Source organism: Antedon mediterranea, chromosome 3, assembly GCF_964355755.1.
Source record: "Antedon mediterranea chromosome 3, ecAntMedi1.1, whole genome shotgun sequence".
Lineage (NCBI taxonomy): Eukaryota > Metazoa > Echinodermata > Crinoidea > Comatulida > Antedonidae > Antedon > Antedon mediterranea.
In genome coordinates this window covers 15,959,255-15,984,743 of record NC_092672.1, presented here as the reverse complement: position 1 = coordinate 15,984,743, position 25,489 = coordinate 15,959,255, and the positions used below count along the sequence as shown (strand labels likewise).

At 33.8% G+C, this 25,489-nt stretch overlaps 1 protein-coding gene across 2 annotated transcripts in view; it reads right to left on the bottom strand.

Annotated features, from left to right (window-relative positions):
• LOC140044961 (ATP-binding cassette sub-family F member 3-like) overlaps positions 1-25,489 on the bottom strand; it is a 106,850-nt gene that overhangs the window by 30,730 nt on the left and 50,631 nt on the right. For both annotated transcript variants that reach the window (XM_072089686.1, XM_072089685.1), the window contains exons 12-15: positions 22,945-23,145; positions 22,400-22,476; positions 21,180-21,224; positions 4,789-4,921 (exon numbers count right to left, since the gene is read on the bottom strand). In XM_072089686.1, coding sequence (XP_071945787.1) covers positions 4,789-4,921; positions 21,180-21,224; positions 22,400-22,476; positions 22,945-23,145 — 456 coding nt within the window. The remainder of the gene's footprint in view (positions 1-4,788; positions 4,922-21,179; positions 21,225-22,399; positions 22,477-22,944; positions 23,146-25,489) is intronic.

Sequence of the window (25,489 nt, the reverse complement as noted above, 5' to 3'; positions counted from 1 at the left end):
ACGTAAAAGTGAGATCCGCTCTCGTTTAAACGCAATGAACTTTTACGCAAGAGATGAAAATATGACTTTTTTAATTCAACTGGCCATATGATGACGTCACAACATCTGATTGGCAAAATATTCACATCAATTCGTATCTCTAAACGTTTTGGTAAGGCATTGAGAGAGAGAGCAATGCCTAAATCACTGTATGATTGTATTGTATTTTATATGATTAAAACAATTGGTCAATTAATCACACAAAATTCATACAATTATCAATTTAATAAGCAACATTTTAGAGTTTTCTGAAATCCCCTGAACACTATGTTATTTTTTGTTTTTTACGCTTGGCTGGTCATGTTTGTCTGATGGCTTCCGTACCACACGAAAATCTTGTCCTAAGACTTCACGGTCACTCACCGTCACCGCCGCGCAGTGGGTGAATGTTTTTTTATGCTCCAGAGGTGCGAACTTTAGTTGAATTACCCAAATCAAGGCACCGTGTTCATTCACCGCACATGGTTTGTGCAGGGAGTTACTCCCTGGTTTGTGTATCTAATTACGCATCATCGATTTTGTTTACCCCAAAAGTAAATGTCAGTTTGTATCGGGTATCAACGTTTAGTTACAAATCAACGTATTAAATATGCGTTTATATCATTAAAACATCAGTATATAGGAAGTTGTGAATTTAATGAAATAACCAGTAAACGATCCGAATAATGAAAGCATAGGCATTAAATGTACCTTCAGTCCCACCTTCAGTCTGACACAAATTTTCAAAATAAGAAAAATAGTGTGTGAGATTGTAAATTTGTTTTACAATTCTTTGAATCAATAAGTTTACAAACATTAAATACGACATACACTACAATAATCGTCCAAACGCCAAGCACTGTGTCGTTACCACTTGGCCTTTAGCCACCCAGTCTTTTGCCACTAATATCACGATATAGAGATAATTAGGCCCTATACTCTCGTCCTCAATTGGCGAAAGTCAAAATAATTTTTTTAGTCAAATCAGTTTATCTGTTGCCAAAATTGCTAAAGTTCAATTCTTTTATTTAGACAAATGAATTGGTCTTTAGCCAAAATTAAAATATAACTAGATGGTACGCTCGCTTCACTCGCGTACCATCTAGGTCGTGCCCACAGATGGTTCTCGAATACACAGTAATTTCAGCGTTAAAAAACTGGCGATTTCAAATGTACAATAATGCAGGACAATAATATATGTCGTTTACAGGAACGATTAAATAGACACTGTGATTTATGTACTCAACTAAAATTAGCACACTGGGAATTACTTCCGAAAGAGAAAGTTGTCACAAAATGAGACCAATTGTTTAAGTCAAATTTAAACAAACTTAATTTGTGTTTTGTATGTAACATTATGGATGAGAGATGGGGAAGAGGATGGGTGCAAAGAGGAACAATTTTTAAATATATTCTTTATTTTGTAACGAAATATTAATTAACATGTTTTACAAATAATATACCACTAAACACAGTAAAACATTGCAATGTAATACTTTGTTGAAACTATCACCGTCGTAGTCGATTGAAATAGTACAGTACATGTAACGATACACTACGACGTATGTTTATATATAATGTTAAACAATTTGTGAAAACCACCTCTATTCGGGGCAAATCATAAATTCGATTTAAACGGTAATAAATATTAAATTACGGCGACTGAAAACGCTAGCTCATTATCCGTTTAAAAAAAAATTATATCCAACCTCTGCAGCACAGATTGAAAAAAAAAATGGATCGAATTTCTGTTATGAGTATAGAGTACTTTCCTTTACGACGCCTGAGGGAATAGACACTTGTGGAACGACACAGAGATTGGAATGTTCCATTCATCGCAAATCAATACATTTGTATAAACGTATATTAAATCTATCAAAATAGTATTGTTTTAAGAAAATGGGCCTGTCTTCAACATTATGATACTGTACTCGAGCTGTTCAACCGGTTTTCAGCTATTAAAAACAATTATCGTAGGAGGAGATAGGAAAATGCGAAGCCTCCTCGCATTTTTGTGGCGGGTATTTTTCAAGATGGACATCCATTAGACAGTGTATACCACGATCGGAAAACACCCCTATCTGGGGCAAATCGTTGAACCTAAATTCGTTTTAATCGTCAATAACTAATTATCTAACTTAATTTAATTAGTAAACAGGGTTACATCAGGTGGTTAAAATCAGTACCGAAAGTACGAAATAACTTTACATACCATCGAGTAAAAATTCTAAAAGTAAGGCGCGATTTACCGAATTTTGCCCTTACGTAAATCTATATATAGATGGTAAAAACATTAATCGTCCAAACGCCAAGCACTGTGTCGTTCAAACGCCAAATACAAGTGGTACATTTTGTACACACCCTACGCTGAGCAAGTAATGGTTTGTGTACCTAATTATGCATTTATTGTCTTCACTGTCTGCGTTTATATCGATAACAAAAAAAAATCTAGATTTGAACTGGTCACTATGGACGAGTTAGGTTATCCGCAGCGCAACCGCCACGTACACGTCATATGTTAGAATATTGAGCACAGAAAAACGATTATGCCATTGTGATCTGAAAAATTAAAATGTGTGCCCTTTATTTTCTGTCACGTCTAAGTATATACACTATACTGTATACGTACTACATACAGTGCAGAATAGGTGAAAATAACGGGACCCGCTATTTTATCCAATTTTTTACATAATTACGTCATCAAAATAAAAAACATGTAGATAGCAATTTTGGAAGAGAATTATCTGAGTAAAAACATATAAAGGGTGTTGTACAAATTTGAATACGTAGAATATGGACTATGACGCAAAATATGAAAATACAACTTTTATAATTCAACTGGCCATATGATGACGTCACAAAAGCCAATGCGCAAAATTTGTACATGAATCCGTATCTACAATTCAACAGCTTCCAGAAAACGTTTTAATCATGAGTATCACTTTTCATTCTGAGGATCTATAAGATATTAAAATTTGATGGTAATTAAACATTTGATGAAAATAAAAGACCCAAGTTATTCACGCTGACGACATCATCACAATTTTAAAAATGATAACTCATACGAAAGATAATTCATTGACCTAGACAATAATATAAAAATGGGAGGAAATGGAATAAAGATAAGTGGAGATGCGCTCTATTAAATGTGATAAGCTATGACGAAAGATACAAAAATCCTATATTTTATATTGAAGTGGCCATACGATGACGTCACAATGTCCAGTTAGCCATATTGATGCATGATCCAATATCAACAACTCATCTATTTCCATAATATGTAATAACAATAAACTTCACCATGTAGTTTAGAAACTATGACTGTTTTAAAAAGGCATAATTTTGACGAATTTTTTAACTTTTTCATCAAAAACGTGTGCAAATTGTCCAATTTGACGTGCTCGTATGACGTGATTACTAGAAAAGGCTGGAAAAACATAAATCACGCGAAAAAATGTTCTTAGCGATACATGCGCACCGCGCCCGTAAAAAATTGCGCGCACATGGGAATTTTTGACACACTCAATTACATGAACCGCGTAGAAAGTCGATTAGAAATTGATTTTTCTCCTTCCTTGCATGCGTTTTGTCGTTTAGGATATTCGATATATCACGCCTTACATAACAGTATGACTTTAAATCAGCCCTTGGTGAAGGTATGTAATCTCTGATTCCAAGCCTAGAGTTTATTTATTTTGGATTAATATTCAGGACAGAAAAGTTTTTTTCATTACAATCTTTAAAAATAAATCATAGTTTATGTGTAGAAGAAAAAATATGTTTGGAACGTTAGATTTGGTTGCCCCTATAAAATTGTTATAGTTATGTGAAATGTATTTGAAAATTATTGAGATACCGGTACCAAAACAAAAAGAAATCATTGTATTTTTTTGAAACATTGTATTATATTTTATGTATTTTATTTCATTTTTTCAATTTGTATTTTGTATGTGCATGGCCCCATAAAAGAACAACCCTGTGTTTATCATAGTCATATATACTTTATTGTCCATTTAAAAAACAGAAATGTGATTTGAAAACTGGCAAAATACAAAAATATAAAATACAATTTACAAAAACACACACAAAAATTTAAGAGGCTAAAAATTGTTAAAATTAGATAAAAATTATTATTATTTAATTATATTATATGATTTATTATTATATTGAAGTAACGATGATTTAAAGTTTATATAAAAGCATTAAAAATACATGCGTGAGCTATAAAAATAAACAAAAGCGGTTACATTTTACCTTTGTACTCTGGAGTTATATAAGTGTATAGCATTAGGTACAAACGAGCACCTAAACCGTTTTGTTTTGGTATTAAGTGCACGTAGTCTTATGCCAGAATTCATGAGAGCAAATTGTTTGTGCAGAGGATGTGTTTCATCATCAATGATACTTTTTACTTTTTTTAACACATTTTCTTTATACAAGGATTCAACATCAGGTAAGTGCTCTCCTACTAGTCTAATTGCTCTATTTCCTATTCGATTAAGTTTAATTTTATCTTTTTGCATTGTATTACCATAAAAACAAACATTACAAAAAAGTATTACACTGAGAATTACAGAGTTATAAAACAATTTAAGTATAGTTTTGTAGTATCTGGGCTTCTGTGGATTAATTAAGTTGAACTGAATTTCTTCTTCGATTATTTGCAGAATGGAAAGAAGACCTAATTGACCATCAAAATGGTTATCTACCAAACCTGGATAACCAGCCGAAAAAAAATACAGGGGATTAATAATGTGTTTAAATACTTACAATACATATCCTAGAGTCTAGATCTGCTGACAGGTCGACCCCACTAAATAACACTTTTTCTTGTGTGTAGCAAAACATCACATCTGCTAATTGAAGAACGGGTGGTGACAACTTTTCAAAATCGGATGGAAATCTGAAAAAAGAAATTTGTTTTAAAATATTATTTATTTATTGTATTATTATTGGAATATATTTTTTTAACAATTTTGATTTAGACTGGCCTGATGCGTAATTGTTCATTATCTACAAAAATAAGATACTTTCAATACAGGTTTATCCATCGTATTATAGCAGTCATGATTTTTCTTTTTAAAATCAATGTTGTCCTCAGAAGTTTGAACAATTCAAGTCTTTTGAATCTCTTCATTGTGAAATAACAGACAACTCTCAATCCGTTCGTCTTATTGTTATTTATCGCGCTCAACCAAAGAGCCCATTCAGTGATTTTATCAAGGATTTTCGGGCATTAATGGATGTTTACGTCCTTTACAAATCAAGTATTATCATTACTGGAGATTTTAATATCCACATGGATATACCAGATGACACTGAGACTACTAATTTCAATGACACACTCTCCTCATATGGATTATTGCAGCATGTTAGTGGCCCAACACACCGTCAGGGTGAATCAATCCTTGCCAATACCATCATAAAAGAAGGAATATCTTCGGATTCGCTGAAAGAACCTGTTCAGAAGTCTATTATCTGCAAACTGAAGATGAAATGTCCTCCTGCAATTAGAAAAACCATAACTACCAGTCACTTGAAAGCCATTGACATTAAATCCGTCTGTTCGGATTTCAGTAGCTCTGATTTGTTTATCAATCAGTTTGAAAAATCTGATATATTGCCTCTTGTTGATCAATATAATACGACACTTGCTTCAATATTTGAAGATCATGCACCAGCAAGAACCCGTACTGTTGTTCTAAGACCACATTCACTGTGGTATAATGACTCCATTCGTGAAGAAAAGCATAAACGACGACTGCTTGAGAAACAATGGCATCGTTCCAAACTTAAGATCGATAGGCAACTGTACTGCAAACAGCGACAGTTTGTATTGTCACTCATGTATAATGCTAAAAGGGAACATTATTCTGAAATGATCGAGAAAGCATCTACTGATCAAAAACAGATTTTCAAGACTGTGAATAAGCTGCTTCATCAAAGCAAAAATTCTCCGCTTCCAACCTCACCCTCGGATGAGTCGCTTGCCAACAGATTTTCGTCATTCTTCATTCAGAAAATCCAGACAATTAGAGATATGGTTCCTCCGATCGACATCTCTGCTTCAGTGGATGAGCCATCTATGCATATTCTTGATATGTTTGAATTAACTACAAATGTAGAACTGAAGGAAATTATCATGAACTCACCAAGCACATCTTGTTCTTTGGATCCACTGCCCACACGATTTGTTAAAGAGGGTATTGATACCTTTATTCCTGTGCTCACACAGTTAGTAAACTCGTCCTTACAGTCTGGTTGTATTCCAACAAGTTTGAAGGAGGCCCACGTGAGACCTCTTTTGAAAAAGAACGGTCTTGATAAGGATGAATTGAAAAACCATCGTCCTGTGTCTAATTTGCAATGGATTTCTAAACTAATTGAAAGAGTTGTTTCTGCAAGAATTTCATTTTTTCAAGAATTACATCAACTACAAGAATGCTATCAATCTGCCTACAAAAAACACCATAGCATCGAGACCGCGCTACTCTGTGTTCAGAGTGATATTTTGTGTGCGTTGGACAAGGGTGACATATGTGCTCTTGTCTTGTTATACTGTTGATTCAAATATTCTTTTAAAAAGGCTGCATAATTACATCGGTTTAAGTGGTACTGCACTTTCCTGGGCAAAATCTTATCTTTGCGACCGCTCCCAACGTGTCATCATTGGAAATGCCAAGTCAGAGCCAACATTCTTGAGATCTGGCCTTCCGCAGGGATCGGTACTGGGACCCCAGTGGTTCACCATTTACACATATCCTCTAGGTGACATTGTGAGAAAACACAATCTCAGATTTCATCTATACGCTGATGATATGCAGATTTATTTTGCCTTTAAACCCCATGACAGTATTTTACAGATTGAAAATTGTATTTCTGAAATCAGATTATGGATGCTCAATAACTTATTAAAATTGAATGACAGTAAAACGGAATTTCTCATCATTGGCTCTAAGCATCTCAGATCACAAATTGTTATTGATAACATTATCATCGGTGATTCGCAAGTTGTTCCATCAAATAATGCTCGCAATCTAGGTGTTATCTTTAACTCAGAAAAGTCTAACACTGCTCCTGTCAAAGCTGCATACTGCCAAATTCGTAATATCGGCAAGATACGTAAATACCTCACCAAAGAAGTCACTGAACTCATTGTCAACTCTCTTGTTACATCGCGTTTGGATATGTGTAATTCACTTCTCTATGGAACTCCTGACTATCAACTACACCGTCTTCAACTTGTACAAAATACAGCTGCACGGCTCATCACCCTCACTAGGAAACGTTCTCATATCACCCCTGTTCTTTTTAATTTGCACTGGTTAAGGATAAAGCAACAAATTGATTATAAAATCCTTATTCTCGTTTACAAAGCTCTTCACGGATTAGCACCATTGTATCTCACCGAACTGCTTTATGTTTATGCTCCTCAACGCACTGGACTTCGTTCTGCAAACCGTCATCTTCTACAAGAACATAAAACGAAAAATGTTTTCGGCGACCGTTCTTTTACCAACTGTGCTCCAATGCTATGGAATCGCCTGCCATCTCATATTCAAAACTCTAGTACTTTATATACATTCAAGTCTAGCTTAAAGACTCATTTATTTACCATGTCTTATCCAGAAAACTTGTAGCGTATTTGTAATGTTTGTAGTCTAGTAGTTTAAGATTTGTAACTTTTTCATGTTCTTTGTTCAGTAGCACAGTGAGCGTCTTTTTTTAGACGGATGCTTGCGCTTTACAAATTGCCATCATTATTATTATTATTATTTATTGTCGATTATAATAAGTGTACCTTTTGTGGTATGGTTGCAGAAACAGTTACACATTTATTTTGGGAATGTAACGTCACATCTAATTTTTGGACTGCATAGTATTATTAGAGATCAGGAGGTCGTAACATTACAGGATGTTTGGCTTATTAATATTTCTAATGTGGATAATGAGCACTGAAATCCTACTATTCTCCATGCAAAATATTTTATTTATTCTTGTAGAAGTTGTAAGATGATTCTAAGTATTGTAATCTTAAAAAATGTTCTAAAATTCGAAAAATTGATCAAACATCATATTGCTTTTAAGAACAATAATACTTACAGAGTGGTTTATTTGATTTATTATTACCGTATATATTTTGTTACTTGGGGGAGGGTTTTTATGTTACTTTTGACATTTATGTATTGTATTGTAATAGAAGTATGGTTTATGATTTCAAATTTATATAGCGCAAAATACAAATAGTCTCTATGCGCTGTTTAGCACACGTGTGAAAATGAAAATGTTGATGTAAAATAAACCATGAAATAGCCTAAAAAAACGAATAAATTGACCAAGACAACAATAAAAAAAAAGTTGTAACAATTTATGCAGATGTGAAAAGGGTATAACTATAAGTTAAATAACAGATCATGCCGTCAAGTTAAATCACATAATAGACTGGACACAACCTAAAATCATCGATAGGGAACCAGATACAAACAATCGACGCATCAGAGAAGCCATCTGGATCCGCAGACGAGGAAACCAAATCATCAACAGAGACGAGGGCACCCACCAACTCAGTCACATGTATGACCCTGTCATTAAACAGAGTAGGCCCTCTAGAGGTCAGTCTGTTTGATGATAGATCGTCATTATTTCTGAAGAAGCTGTCCGATCAGGACAGCGAAACTGTCAAGGTTAGTTTTTTACTAATTATTGGTTTGGAAAAAAGAATATTTTCAAGATACTTATACCTACAAACCAGATGAACATTTTCAATCTTGTCATTGTACTTATTTCTGACATTATGTAGTTTTCATATGCAAACAAGCTACAAAGGATGACATCGTGGTAGCTAGAGAAAATGCTTTAGTGTGTCTGTACAATGGACGACCTGGACAACGTGGAATGCATTTGACTCCATCCCTTCTACAAGTACAACCTTGCGTATCGCCAACTTCCTAATAGTACCACAACCAAGGTACATCATGTTCAAGTTCCAGTTATCTTTTAACAATGGAGTGGGTATATGTGTTGTATTGAGGATTGGGGATGCAAGATCAGATGATGGAAACATGGTTCCTTTACACACAAACTTAAAGCCAGCACCTGAGTATCTCCTTGAAGCAGTAACTATAGAACTACATGTGGTGAATGCAATGGCATTGTACTAAGAAAGTGATACTGATGACATATAAGTTATGAGTCCATTTCTATTTAAAGGATTAAACAATATAATATCTTGTCTAAGTACCTTCACTTGCACTGATGAAGGGCTAGTGTTGCCCGAAAGTTCTGTTAACTTTTCTGGCTGTTTTACTTAATTATTTTAATTTAGCTTTTCGCTTTTTTTTTTTTTTTGTATCTCCGTTTTTGCACACGAGACAGCGTAGACAATTACCCGGAAGCAACTTTGTTTTTAAAAATAAATCTTAGGTTTTTGCAAACTGGCCAATTGGAACTTTTGATTTTATTTACTAATGAATAATTCATGAAAAACTTTGACAAGGCATCTACGAACCACGTGATATTGTTTTTTAATCGTCGAATCTATTATATTTGTGTGAAACAAGGGTGAATGACACCGATGTTTTTTAAACAATTTTAGGCTATTCGAATGTTAAAATTTCGTCTAATTTGTTGAGGCTGTAATAAAACAACGCAATTTTTTGGGAAGGTGGGTTTTGTAGTTTCTGAATATTTGATTTTTCAATAGTAGTTAATAAAAAAATCCTGTTGGGGTTATTTTTTTTTTTTTTTAATGGCTGCGTAAACATGTGCCTTCTTGGGTATTGTACTGTTGAAAATGGAACACATGGTTGAGCTAAAATCATTTTTTAGGCCATAAGATAAAAAAAATGTTGTTTTGTAAATTAATATGAGCAACATATAATATATAGGGAAGCTGTTTTTAATCATAAAACTCTACAAAGCCTCTTTGTTTTATTTATAAATCAATTATAGTCTAGGTCTAGTACAGTAGGAGAGCCAGGCTTTAGCCTATAACAATGGGGGTAGTGCGTGCATTATTGGCGCGTGTTCATTGTCGGGCGCGCGTTGTTTATAGGCCTAAAAAAATAATAAATATACAAATATAATTAAATAATGATTAATATTAATTAAAAGTTTTTTTTTACAGGCCACATAGGATTGTTCTGCATAATTTAATACAAATAGCATTAACTCAACAACAATTTCTTATGATGAGTCATATTAATTTACCTCCGCTATATATGTGAAACAGCACTATTTAATACTGTAATTATGGATATCTATGATGTATTGCCAAAAGGACATTTATTTTTAAAAAACTTTAACTTATCCTAATTTACTTATTTAAAGGTTCAAGTGGCGGTTGGTTGTTGTGCGGTAGTTTAATAAAATTTAAATGTAGATTTCAAATAGGCAAATAAATAATGGTAATACTAATAGGCCTACTACAGTAATAGAAAATCTTTGGAAGATTAGGCCTAGTACAAAAGATGTTAGCTAAGTTGATGTAGAAAACTTGTTGTCTGATTTTTACAGTGAAATTTGTTAAAAGTTAAATGTTAATTGGTGTGTATTTGTATTTCATTTATTGCTCCATTATTATAATAAAAAGCAGGGAACTCCGATAAACATTTTCAGCATATACTTAAATTAATCAATCATATGTTAGTGACAGGTGATATTAAATAATTTCTTCCGAGTCAATTCTCTCGTAATTTTTATTGCTTCCCTACTTTGCGTCATTATCAAATAAAATGGCATTTATTATTATTATTATTATTATTATTTATTGCCAAAAACCAGTTACAAACAAACAAAACACAGAAACTAAGGGAGTAGGCAGGAACCTAAAAGTGAACCTAATCACTATAACAAGAGTTCAGGTTCCGTACTCCCAAAGTAACAACAATGATATAAAATAAACTATATAAAAATATTTAAAAAACAAATAGACGAATCAACAGTGTCAATATAAAATAAACGGATAAAATACATAATAGTCGATTCAACAAAGTCAATATAAAACATGTGATTTAAGTGAATTTAAAAATATTTGAAAACTGTCTAAAATTAAAGAATTTTTAATCATTTCCGGTAATTCTTCCCACAACCTAGGGAATATATTAATAGCGGAATGATGAAGACAATTGGTTCGAGCATAGTGATGAATGAACTTAAGTGTATCAAGGTGACGGCCATTAACAACTAAAGATTGACGAACACTACTACAATCAACCGTTCCAATAAGTGATTTACAAACAAAGGATAACAGAAGATAATTTCTTCAATTAGATAGTGTAGGCCAATTTAGCTTAGTGAGACGTTCCTCGTATTCCATTTCACCTCTTGTTTGTTTAAGGACAAGCCTAGTAGCCCTTCGCTGGACTGCCTCGATACGTTCTGTAAGTTTTTTGGTTCGAGGCAACCACGCTGGGACACCATATTCAAGGATGGGGACAATGAGAGCTTTATAGAGTGAGAAAATAGCTGAAGGGGATGATCCTCCTGCAATACTAGTAATAAAACCCAACATTCGATTTGAACGAGAAATAATTAAGTTTACATGGTCATCCCAAGTAAGTTCACTATTAATCGTGACCCCCAGATGACAATGACTAGATACGGATTTAATAGGCAAGTCATTTATACGATAAACAGGTCTATACTCTTTCCTTGATCTTGTAATGTGGAGAACCTTGGTTTTATTTAAGTTAAGCTCCATTTCATTTAGATCACACCAAGAGGAAAGCCTGATCAGATCGCACTGAAGAACAACTTCATCGTCTACAGTAAATATATTTCTATAAATTATCGTGTCATCGGCAAACAATGCACATGGAGAAATAATAGATGAGGGAAGGTCATTTATAAATAAGTTAAAAATAAGGGGTCCAAGTACGCTGCCCTGTGGTATGCCAGAGGTAACTGGGGATGATGGGCTAATGGATCCTTGATACAAGACACTTTGGGAACGTCCCAATAGAAATGACTTGATCCATTTCCAGACATTGCCTCTGATATTAAAGTGGCTAGCCAGCTTCTTTAAAATAATATGGTGAGGCAGTTTATCAAACGCTTTGGCATAGTCGAGAAAGATAACATCAATTCTGGGGGCTTTAGTTTTTTTTAATTTTATTTGACACTAACTTTGTTTCGTATTTTTGTGAGAGCCAGTTGTCACAAAATAATTTCTTCCGAGTCAAAATACCAAAGGAAGAATCGTTTGTGTCAATGGATTTCACTCTATGTTTAGTTTATCGGTCAGTTTCCCATGGCTTATGTAAACTGTTTAGATGGGATGACCATGAAGCTACCGATTTATGATATCCTCAGGGTAGAATGGTATTCAGAGTATGACTGGTAAACTCATTTAATTCTAGGCGTGTGGTTTAATTCTGAAGCAGGACATTCGCTTCATAACCGTCTCCGGACAAACATCACATTTATTAAGTTCGCTGTATAAAATAATTTCCCGCCTCCACCCCTTACTCCACCGGTGTTATTGTACGGTGTTTTATAAGTTTTGCCTTTTTGGCACCCACGATTATAAGCATGTATCATTATATTTTATTTTATATTAATTTAAACTACTGTTTTAACTACAGTTTTGATTTCAATGTTTTTGTTTCTATTCGATCAATTATTATTATAAATGTTTAACCTGTAATTTAAGGGCAGAGAGTGAACCCACATTTCGTAGGGAAGATCAATTCTCTCGTAATTTGCGTCATTATCAAATAAAATGGCATTTGACACTAACTTTGTTTCGTATTTTTGTGAGAGCCAGTTGTCACAAACAGAGTTATTATGAGATTACTAGTAAGCCTACTAGTAGGTTTAGCTCTATTCATAAAAATTTTACATTATATTATACTGTACATTAATTAATTAGCCTAGTTAGGCCTAACTAATTTACTGATTTTTCAGTATTTTACCAAGTCAACCATCCAGGCATGCAGACAGTCCCCACTTCACACTATTCTTCATAATTTCAAGAAAAATGAAAGTTCAGCACTTTATTTTAAAATTTATAAGCCCATATATTAAGATTCTGAATCATCCATTTAACAAGAACTAAAATCGAGAGCCCAGTGATGGAGCGCATTTTCCGTCGTTTCCACCTAAGGAAACGAGTATTCCAGCCCTGCCGCGTCTTCCTAGGCCTACGCGCACCGCACTTTCGGTCAAAATACACTACATTCAACTCCTTATAGAATTTGTTTGAAAAATAACCCCAAGCTTATATTTGGACATCTTTGAAAATGCATATTATTATAAGACTATATTATAGCGTTTTCACAATTTCATTTAAAAATTGCAAATTAATGTTTTCACTTTTTTGCTTTCACCGTATGACTCGCTTTGTTTACGTTTACACTTGGCTTAGACGTTATCTTAGAATTCGAATAAATTAATCCATAATCAACTAAAATTGCTATTGTTGTGGTTTTTGTTTAATATAAATGTTCCTAATAAACAGAAATAAATCAAACAACAATATAATTTAATATAAACCCGTTAAAATGGAAATTTAGACAGCCTATAAAACACGGAAGTCAGAACTTGTGTCGCTCGAAATACTCGGTAACTTCTATTTATAGCCTATCGAAAAAGGATCCAGCTAACTAAAACAATCAAAACGGCTCTCTGAACACTTAATGTCCCATTTTCGCTATTTGACGTGGATGTGAGATCCAGCCACTGATACCCACAGTCATTTGTTCAGTATTTTGCCTTTGGATTTATATATGTAAATGTTGATACTAAAATCATCAAAAATATAATCTAGTAAATCAAATTACCAAGACTCATTAATCAATCAACAATAGTACATACCGCTAATGAATTTCAATGTTGTTCTATAGCTAGCATCATTTTTCCTATTTCATGACGATATAGGGAAAACATTATTTGCACCAAATACTTCCAAAATATAAATATAGTATATAAACATAATTTAGTTTTATGTTATTTTAAGAAAAATTGAGTTTTCGTAAAAGGTGAATGACCTCTATAATTACATAACAACTGTTGTATCAATTAGTTTTTTGAGTAAGAAATACATATTATACACATTTGTAGTTATTTAGATGTTATTGGCAGCCATACTACACTACCTGTTGTTGATAACAATTTATCATTATTATATGATTATTTTTAATAAGAAGTACATAAATAATTTGAAATACTTAACTTCATTTTTCCTATTTCATATGACGATAGGTACAGAAAAAACCCAAGTTTGATCAAATGCATTGACAATTATGGAATAAGACATTGCAGTTAATCATTTTGTTTGGAAAAATTTGAATTTTGGTTAAAAAGTCAATGACCTTTTGACCTCTAGTTACGTATAACTGTTGTATTAATTGTTTTTTTAATGTATATTAGAAGGATATATTATACTCTACACATTGGTACTAAAGTTATTTAGATATGTTTATAAAACAATGGATTAAAGGCATAAATCCTACTAGGCTAGTCAATCTAGCATTTTGAGTGAAACAAATTGCAAACAGAGATTTTTTTTTTTAAATGGTTACATATGATAAGGTGATTAATTTTTGAGCATCACACCTCTGACACTCATCCCGAAGGTATGCAAATTAGCTTAAATATGCAAATTAGGGTGAAATTACAGGGTTACCATATCTTAAAAACTACTAATCGTAGAGAGTTCATTTTTGCACAGTCTGGTTCAGAATATATATATATTTATATTTGCTCTAATGAGACATTTTACATAAAAATGTCCGGAAGTACCAAATTTTGACCCTTGACCCCATTTCTCAATATTTACATAAATATGTGATTAAAAAAATATCTGTAGAGACTTTATTTTGGACTCAATGACTTGGATATTGTTTTTCAATACCCACCATAGAACTGTATTATAATTCCTAAAATCACAACTTCGTCATGCACCTCGAAAGTATGCAAATTAGTAGTACAAGTAATATTAAATATGCAAATTAGGGAGTGAAATTACAGCGTTGCCATATCTCGAAAACCGCTAATGCTAGAGTGTTGATTTTTTCACTAAAATATTTAAAATGTATATATTTATATTTGCTGTAATGAGACATTTTACAAAAAAATGCCCGGAACTATGACATTTGACCCTCGACCCCATTTCTCAATATTGCATATATAATGAAAACTAAAATGTCTGTAGAGACTTTGTTTTGCCCTCAAATGACTCGGATACAGGTTTCTAATAGCCAACATAGGAATGTTTAGTAAATCTCAAAATCACACCTGTATCACTCACCTTCAAAGTATGCAAATTATTAGTACAAGTTACATGAAATATGCAAATTAGGGGGTGAAATTACAGGTTGCTATATGTATCGAAAACCGCTAAGGTAGAGAGTTGATTTTTTCAAAAACTTGTTCAGAATGTACATATTTATATTTGCTCTAATGAAACATTTTACGAAAAAATGACCGGAAATACAACAATTGACCCTTGACCCTATTTATCAATGTTTGCATACATAATGCGACTAAAATGTCTGTAGATAATTTTTTTGGACTCAAATGACTCGGATACAGTTTTCCTATTGTCAGCATAGGACCGCTTTGTAATTCCCAAAATCACATCTTTATCACATACCTTGAAAGTATGCAAATTATTAGTACAAGTTACATGAAATATGCAAATTAGGGGTGAAATTACAGTCTTCCCATATCTCGAAAACCATTAATGCTAGAGAGTTGATTTGAATTCAGAGTTGATTCAGAATGTACATATTATTTATATTCGCTGTAATGAAACATTTTACGCAAAAATTGTCATGATTGAATTATGACATTTGACCCTTGACCCTATTTCTCAATATTTTCATATAATTCAACTAAAATATCTGTACAGACTGTTTTGGCCTCAAATGACTCAGATACAGGTTTTCTATAGCCAGCATGGAACTGTTAGTAATTCTCAAAATCACACCTTTGTTACTTCCCTAGAAAATATGCAAATTAGTAGTACAAGAGGTGAAAGTTGCCATATCTCTATCGGTCATTAGCGTTTTTCGAGATACATAAGGCTGTAATTTGCATATTTCATATAACTTGTACTAATAATTTGCATACTTTCGAGTTGCTTGACTTTTTGGAATTACTAAACGATCCTATACTGGCTATATAAAACCTGTATCCAAGTCATTTGAGGCCAAAACAAAGTCTGTACATACATTTTAGTTACATTATATGCAAATATTGAGAAATAGGTTCGAGGGTCAAATGTCATACTTTCGATAATTTTTTTTTCAATAATGACCCAGATACAGGTTTTCTATAGCCAGCATAGAACTGTTTAGTAATTCTCAAAATCACACCTCTGTTACTTCGCTTGAAAGTATGCAAATCAGTAGTACTAGAAAGTTGCCATATCTCTCTCTCTCGGTCATTAGCGTTTTCGAGATACATAAGGCAATTCACTGTAATTTGCATATTTCATATAGCTTGTACTACTAATTTGCATCCTTTCGAGGTGCTTGACTTATACTGGCTATATAAAACCTGTATCCGAGTCATTTGAGGCTAAAACAATGTCTGTACATACATTTTAGTTGCATTATGCAAATATTGAGAAATAATAATAATAATATCCTGGATTTATATAGCGCCTAATGTTGTGAAACCTCTAAGCGCTGTACATAAACTAATACGAAAAAAGGGAATTCCAACCATGCCAAAATGAAGGCGTGATTTTGGGAATTACAAAGCGGTCCTATGCTGACTATAGGAAACATGTATCCGAGTTATTTGAGTCCAAAACAAAGTCTCTACAGACATTTTAGTCGCATTATGTATGCAAACATTGATAAATGGGGTCGAGGGTCAATTGTTGTATTTCCGGTCATTTTTTCGTAAAATGTTTCATTAGAGTAAATATAAATATGTACATTCTGAACAAGTTATTGAAAAAATCAACTCTCTAGCCTTAGTGGTTTTCGATATATAGGAACCTTTAATTTCACCCTCTAATTTGCATATTTCATGTAACTTGTACTAATAATTTGCATACTTTGGAGGTGAGTGATACAGGTGTGATTTTGAGATTTACTAAACATTCCTATGTTGGCTATTAGAAACCTGTATCAGAGTCATTTGAGGGCAAAACAAAGTCTCTACAGACATTTTAGTTTCATTTATATATTATGCAATATTGAGAAATGGGGTCGAGGGTCAAATGTCATACTTCCGGTCAATTTTTTGTAAAATGTTTCATTGGAGCAAATAGAAATATGTACATTTTGAATACGGCTGTGAAAAAATCAGCTCTCTAGCATTAGTGGTTTTCGAGATATAGGACAACTGTAATTTTTTCCCCTTATTTGCATATTTTATTTAAATTGTACTACTAATTTGCATACTTTCAAGGTGTGTGACAAAGGTGTGATTTTGGGAATTACAAAGTGATCCTATTCTGGTTATTAGGAACCTATGTCTGGGTCATTTGAGGGCAAAATAAAGTCTCTACAGACATTTTAGTCACATTGTATATGCAAACATTGGGAAATGGGGTCGAAGGTCAAATGTTGTACTTCCGGTCATTTTTTCGTAAAATGTTTCATTAGAGTAAATATAAATATATACATTTTGAATAGATCAGTGAAAATATCAACTCTCTCGGACTAGTAGTTTTTGAGATATGGTAACCCTGTAATTTCACCCTAATTTGCATATTTAAGCTAATTTGCATATCATCGGGATGAGTGACAGAGGTGTGATGCTCAAATTTTGATCTCCTCATCATATATGACCATTTAAAAAAGAAAAATCTCTGTTTGCAATTTGTTTCACTTTGGGCTGTTTTTTTTGCTAGATTGACTAGCCTATACCCCCTACCCCAAAATTGTTATATAAATAAGTGTTGTATTATTATTTTTTTTTAAATTGCATATTAGAAGAAAATATATATTCTACACATTGATATCAAGATTGTTTAGATTGGATTATAAAACCCCATGGGCAAAAATATTACCCCCTACCCCAAAAATATTTACAGAATAAAATCACTATATAGTTGAGAGATTACGTAAAAAATAATATGTTCCAATGCTTCAATTTTCGGTGACTTTTAATATGTCATTCTAAACTACATTTGAATGAAAAATTCAATGTTTCGTTACTATTGCAATTTGTGGTGGATTTACCTCTAAATATCACTAGATTGACTGGACTATAACTGATTTTAACTATTCTATTGTGCAGAGAAAATTACCAAACAAATCTAAATGTTGTTTTGGATGTTTACTGTACAGTATGTTAAAAATCTTTTTTACTTTAGTAACTTCAAACCAGCATTCGCACAATTAAAATTTTATGCAGATATTTCTTTTTTTTCAGGTATTATAATTGATTGAACAAAAAGATCAAAGTACTGAGAAATGGTAAATCAACACAAAATGTATCGTACAGTGGCAACATTCACAATTTATTGAAACATTTCTTACTATTAAATGACACTTTGTAATGGATATGATACGATCCTAGAAGACTGCCGTAATTACTGCCAAAATCAACACATTGATAAATAGTTGAAGACAGATTGTCAAAAAAAACAAATGATACAACATTTTACAAGCTGTATAATATAAAATTGATGATGAAAGGTTAAATATCAACTAGGCATTCTCGTTGATATATAACCCTTCATCATTCACCTCATGCCATTATTTGTACTATTACACTCATAAACATTCAACATTTGTATTATATATCTATAAGTACCCACACTAACAGTAGTAAAGTTTACTTGTATTTGTTTATATATCTAACAGTACCCACACTCACAGTAAGAAATTTGCGATTCAAATGGTGACCAAAAATTGTCAATACGTATTGCAATACTACAGTAGAACCTGTGTTTTACGTACCCTGATTTTACGTTCCCTCGATTTTACGTACGCTTAAAATAACCGATGACGTCATCATTTTCTTACATTGAGGGCGCAATTTAACAACAACAAAGCACACAAAGCCACAATCATGGCTGTGTGAGGAATTCTGCTGTTTGTGGGACAAACTACGCACGTGCATTCCCCCTAAAGCAGCGACTGTTTTTATTGATGGAAAACAATTATATTTTACACTTTATTTAAACATCGCACAGCCTGTATATACTGTACTTTTCTAGTTAGGCCTTGCTAGCCTAGCCTGAATAGTCTAGGGCCTAGGCCTAGCTAGTGACCACCTCAGCCTGCATACTGTACAGAAGTAGGCAAATACGGCTAGCTACGATCTCTACGTATTTGGGGTCAATTTAAGGTCAACCTTGATTTTACGAATCCCTTGTTTTACGTACGCCTTTCGGTCCCGTGCCGTACGTAAAATGAAGGTTCTACTGTATATCTAAAGGTTTTAATTGAATTCATGACGCTGTTGGGTTAAAACGTGTTTGACGCGAGCTCCTAGGTCAACAAATTATTACAGCTTTATGCTAATAGTCTATTGTGAACATGCTATGCTACCCGCAACGAAACGAACCACATGTGCTAAGACTACCTCAGCTAGCCTAGTAGACACATCGGTTTTGTATTTGGTACAGGAGTCCTTTAAATATGTGCTGCAAGGACAATCTCAAATAAGAGAAGACTTAAGACTTTACAACAGTCAAATGGCCGAGCGGTTAAGGCAGGGGCGCCGTTTACCGACAACAACAACAGCATCGGCAAGGGTTCGAGGCCGACTCGCTCCTAGTTCTGGTGGTGGAACAAGTCTTCTCGGATAAGGACTATAAACCGTAGGTCCAGTGTACACAGTTATAACCTGTGTGCACTTTAAAGAACCCAGTTCATTATTCGAAAAGAGTAGGGGGTTACCCCGGTGAACTGGTTCACAAAATAGCCCCTGTATTAGGGGGATTACCACCTATCTGATAGGACAGTGATTAATTCACTATTGGTAATCCCTGGCCACATTGCCTAAAGACATAAAATAACTTAAAAAATAAAATAAAAAGTAAAGCTATTGATTTTAACTCGGAAAGGATTGCAGTTCTTGAATCAAAAGATAAGGCGCGTGAATCGAATGACAAGGCCTGTTAATCTGATATTCAAAATATGCAAGAACAATTAACTCTCTGCCATCTTGAATTAAATAGAGCTGAATGTTTTTACAGATGCAATAACATCAGGTTTGTTGGCCTGGAACATTAGCTAGGTAAAAATTGTATTCTGATTGTTAAGAGTATTTTAACTAAACACTTTACGCTATCATCTATGCCCATCATCGAGCGTGCACACTAGCTGGACGAGGAATGAAAGGTAAATCAAGTCATATCTTGGTACGTTTTCTATCCTACGTATCTAAAATTGAAATTATGAAGCAACGACATGATGCCCTTTAAGGGGAAGTGTTCTATATTAGGCAAAAAAAAAAAATTGTTGTGTTGGCCACGCCCGCTTTTTGTGTGTGGACTGCGAGCCGAAAAAATTTTGCCTTTTTCGCCAAATTCCAAATTGGCGAATATATTTCATGTGTGCAATCAACCGGAATACATGATTATCAATTTTGGGAGGATCCAAGTTTTAACTAAATTAACGCTTTGATTACACAGTGGTTGAAACATGTTTTAAATAGTTATCAAATTTTTAAACACTCCAATAATAATAATGGACTCTACCAATGTTGATCTGCAAAGAACAACAGATCGCACATCGCACAAGGTTGTTGGGGCGGTGTTTTTTGGTTTTACCGTACAGTACTACAATCTGATTACGAACTTGTTAAATGATTTAAAAGGCATGGATTCGCCAAGCAAGTAGGCCTATACGTTTAATAAAAATTTACCCAAGATTGTCGTACGCTCTTTCGTTCAAACTTGTTATTTATATAGTAATAATCCACCCGTTCCGGCATGCACGCTAGGCCTCTAGTCGGGCCTCCTCCTCGATTAATCGATGTCACTGGTGGGGAATTTCCCCGCGATAAGAAATCGGCGAAATATAGCTCATAAACGGCTTACATTTTAATGTTATATCTTTAATGCCAGTGTAATTACGTATGGATAAAACAATATAAAACTCAATATTTTTCGTCTCATGAAATTGAAACTGAATGAGTGCAGTGAAATAACACATTCTAGCTCACAGTGGCCATGATTCTTTGTTTAAGATGTTTGTTTAATGTTAATGTAGTAAATGTATATCAAGTAAATGTTTATGACTTACTTCAGTGTAACTTCAGATTCCCTTTCTACTGCTTTAAGTTCTGGCCTGAAAAAAAAAAATATATTTTTTTAGAAAATAAAGAATTCTTGAATACAAGCAAAATGTTTACTATACTTCGGTGTACAAGTTGCACCTGTGTATCATGTATCCGTAACCGAGAATTAGGCTGACGCCAATTGTCTGCTTGTTGAAAGTTGATATAAACAAAAATGTGAATAAATGAAGTATGACCAATTTTAATGGTGTATTCTTACTATATTATCAATTATTGATATTGTAATTGCAACAATCAAAATGCTATACCCTAATCAGCCTGTACCTCACTCAAAATAATAAGGACATTTGAATTGGAAAATAAGGAAGCATGAGACATTCCACAGACTTATTAAGAAAACTAGATTCGAACTCGTCACTTTGACGGTTATTCGCACAAACGCAACATGTACCACATACATTATATGAACGCCGACAATTATTATGCCATCCTATGACATGAATTAAATATGTTTACAGTGTTGAATTGTACCTATTTTGTGTCATAATTTAAAACAGTATATACGGAATACATTATATATAATGTTGTGTACAGTGTAGCAAAGATGAAATTACAAGACCGGGCCAATTTTTAATCCAATTTGATGATGTCATTACTGCTCAGCTCCATATAGGCTTAGCTAGTGAGAAAAACACATGTTTGTTTACAATCGTCTAGTAGCCGTATCCCGCTGTGTAAGGGAATCTGATTGGACAGTTACTGTTGCACAGCTTTATGAGTTAAAAAACAAATATTTTGATTGGTCAAATGTGCGACCTGTACTGACCTACAAAAATCTTCTATATCGCAATAAAATACATATAAAAACAAACATATTTCGTTGACGCGTATAACTTACAAGCAGGATCGGCCAGTTTAAGGTTATCTATATTTTTGTTATAATTGTCATAGCAATGTTATTCTTCCCCCACCCCACAGATAGGAGATCACGAAATGAAACGATAGAAGGCCATGCCCATAGCCCATATGTGCCTGAACAAACGAAGACAATGAGCCATCTAATAAAGTAACTCCTATAATTAACAGGAATTCATGATTCAAGATCTCGCATTCTATTAAAATAATCTGGTACCACAAATCATATTAATTTATATGCCCAAGCTTTAGACAAAATTAACTGTTTAATGATAAGCAGTGAAAATTTCTATATTAATAAGATACTTACATTCTTTCAATTTCCTTAATTTTACTTTGTACTAATGCTGCCCTGTTCGCATTATATCGAAATCGATCTATAAATACCTAAAAATTTAAGACAGAAATAATGTTATACGAAAAACCTTTTAAAGTTGAACCTTGTTATATTGATTAAAGGCTTGTTTAGTGGATAAACAGGTTTGCACTACAGTAGCACACTTCGGTGTTTTAAAGGAAATACAACGCATACACATTAATCTAAATCTTACGCATTCCAATTAAATCTTATGGTCACACAAACACCGATACTAAAACGTCCCAGTACAATTCAGATTATTTTGATACCTCATTATCCCAGATGCCAGAATCTCCCGAATACCTGCCACTCCACCTCCTACCTCTTTCCAACACACCCTGTACTTTTTTTATATATAGTTGAAAACCTTCCCATTAATGGTGATATCTCATTACTTCCAACGAACCACCCCTCCATGACGCTTTACTAATGTAGTTTGAAACATTTCCAGTACAATTCTGGTCAGTTGCGGTGTTAAACATATAATTTATAGTAACCTGTAAATGTTGTCTTTTTTGTAATTGCGCCTCATACTCTTTTTGCTGGTTTTTTAATCGCTCACTTTTTGTTATTACAAATTGTGAATAGTTGCCACGGTAACAGTCAAGTTGTTGGGAAAACAGATGCAAAACATCAGTGCAGACTTGATCAAGAAAGTTCCTGTCATGAGATACAACTAGCAAAGTTGTTCTCCATGTCTGGAAATAAATAATAACAATTGATTAACATTTTTACTGTCATGCTGCATAATTTGAAATACTAACTGATAATATATTGCATTTCTAAGTTTGTGCTCCCAAAAGTCAGTAGGAGGTTGTTGACTACTTTATCATTGCCAAACTGATGTGCTTAGATGGTAAAATGGTCAAGATGATTTGTAGTCACTGTTTTCACATTTGTGGGTGATGAGTTTTCACATTTGTGGTTGTTTTCAGATTTGTGTTTGATGCATTTTCCCATTTGTGGTTGTTTCACATTTGTGGGTAAAGTATTTGTGGTTGTTTCACATTTGTGGTTGTTTTCACATTGAGTTTGTTTCACATTTGTAGCTGTTTTCACATTTGTGGGCGATGCGTTTTTGGAACTTGCAAAATTATACAACAACTTACTAAAGAGGAGGCCCCGACAATCCCATTTGGGTAAACCTGAACGTTCCATACATGGCGCTATACCAAATACGAGATATAATGGTAACAAGTCCAAGTCACAGAGACTCACTCATGATTAAGCTGCGTCGTTGACCAGCGAAAGCTAGAGTAAAAAAGGTAAGTTTTACGATTTTTATTTGACTTTGGATCATTCAGAAGAAAATTACTTGAATACTATACAGAGATCCAGATGAACCTTTTTACTAATGAATTACCAAGATATTGACACATTTCTAATACCTTGGAAACATTGAATTGGCTTCCTGTTAGGTACCGCATTGTTTTGAAAATATTACTCTTTGTTTTTACTCGGGGTACCCGAGTCTAGGACTTACTCATTTTCTCCTCTTCCTCCATCTGGATACTATTGAGTAAAAAGTGCAATTTTTAAAGTACTACTCCTCCCTTATTAGTTGTAGTATTGAGCTGGGATTTGGCATGAATATACTACAGGGACATGTCCTCAAAGCTATAGCTGGATTTTTTATTTTCAAACCGGATGCAGCCATATGTCGTCTCGAAGATGGTACCATATAGCCGTATTTGGTAGCGAGGTTATTGATGTGTATGTGACGTCACATCCCGTCTTATGACGTCATTACAGCTTCATTTGCTGTACCACTAGTATCACACATTCATGCTTTTTTGTTAATTAATTTGTTTAATTAAGAAGCCACAATGTGTGAAACACACCACAGCATTATGTTGTTATATGCGGCTTCTTGGTGTAGTGGTTATCACGTCTGCTCAACACGCAGAAGGTCCCCGGTTCGAGCCCGAGCGAAACCCTTTTTTTTAAACTTTATGGTGAAAAGTACTGTATACGCAATATGATATACAGTATATCTTTTTTAAATACTTATTTTGTGTAATCGGTAATTATCACTTTTACACATGTTTATTTTGCTTTGTGCATATTACCATATTTATTTGTAATTAAAATAGATTAAAAAACTTTGTGTAACTCACATTTTTAGTGTAAGAGGTTTCGTAGTGTAGTGGTTATCAAGTCTGCTAAACACGCAGGGTCCCCAGTTCAAGCCCTGGCAAAAACCTATTTTTCTTTATGGTGAAATATACTGTATACGTAATATGATATCTTGTTTTATTACTCGGGGTACCTGAGTCTAGAACTCATCTTTTCCTCTTCTTCTTCCATCCGGACACTATTGAGTAAAAAGTGCCACTTATAAAGTACTACTCCTCCCTTATTCGTTGTAGTATTGAGCTGGGATTTGGCATAAATATACTACAGGGACATGTCCTCAAATCTATAGAGCCGGATTTTTGAATTTCAAACGGGATGCAGCCATCACGTCTCGAAGATGGTACTGTATAGCCGTATTTGGTAGCAAGGTTTATTGATGTGTATGTGACATCCGGTCTTAATATGACATCATTACAGCTTCTTTTGCTGTACCCCGAGTATCGCACATTTGAGCTTGTTAGTCTATAATTGTATAGTATACTTTTTCCTGTCCAGCATTATCTTTGGGGTGCCTCTGTCTTGGTTGTTGTATACTTTGATATGCATCTGTGGTTCTGCGAGTAAAAAGTTGTTTGTTGCTTTGCTTCTGTCCACCACCACCATTTACCAAATTCTTTTATGTATTTCATTAATTAATGTGTCATGAATAAATATAATTAGCTTGTATATAGCACAAAGGTCTCTTTCTGTTTATATTTTTTAGCTGTATCGTAACACACCCTTGGTCAATGGTGGTAAATTTACCAACAAACTGAGAGTTTGAGAGATTTGAATGTTCCATTTATCGCAAATCAATACATTTGTATAAACGTATATTAAATCTATCAAAATAATATTTTTTAAAGAAAATCGGTCTGTCTTCCACATTATGATACTGTATTCGAGCTGTTCAACCGGTTTTCAGCT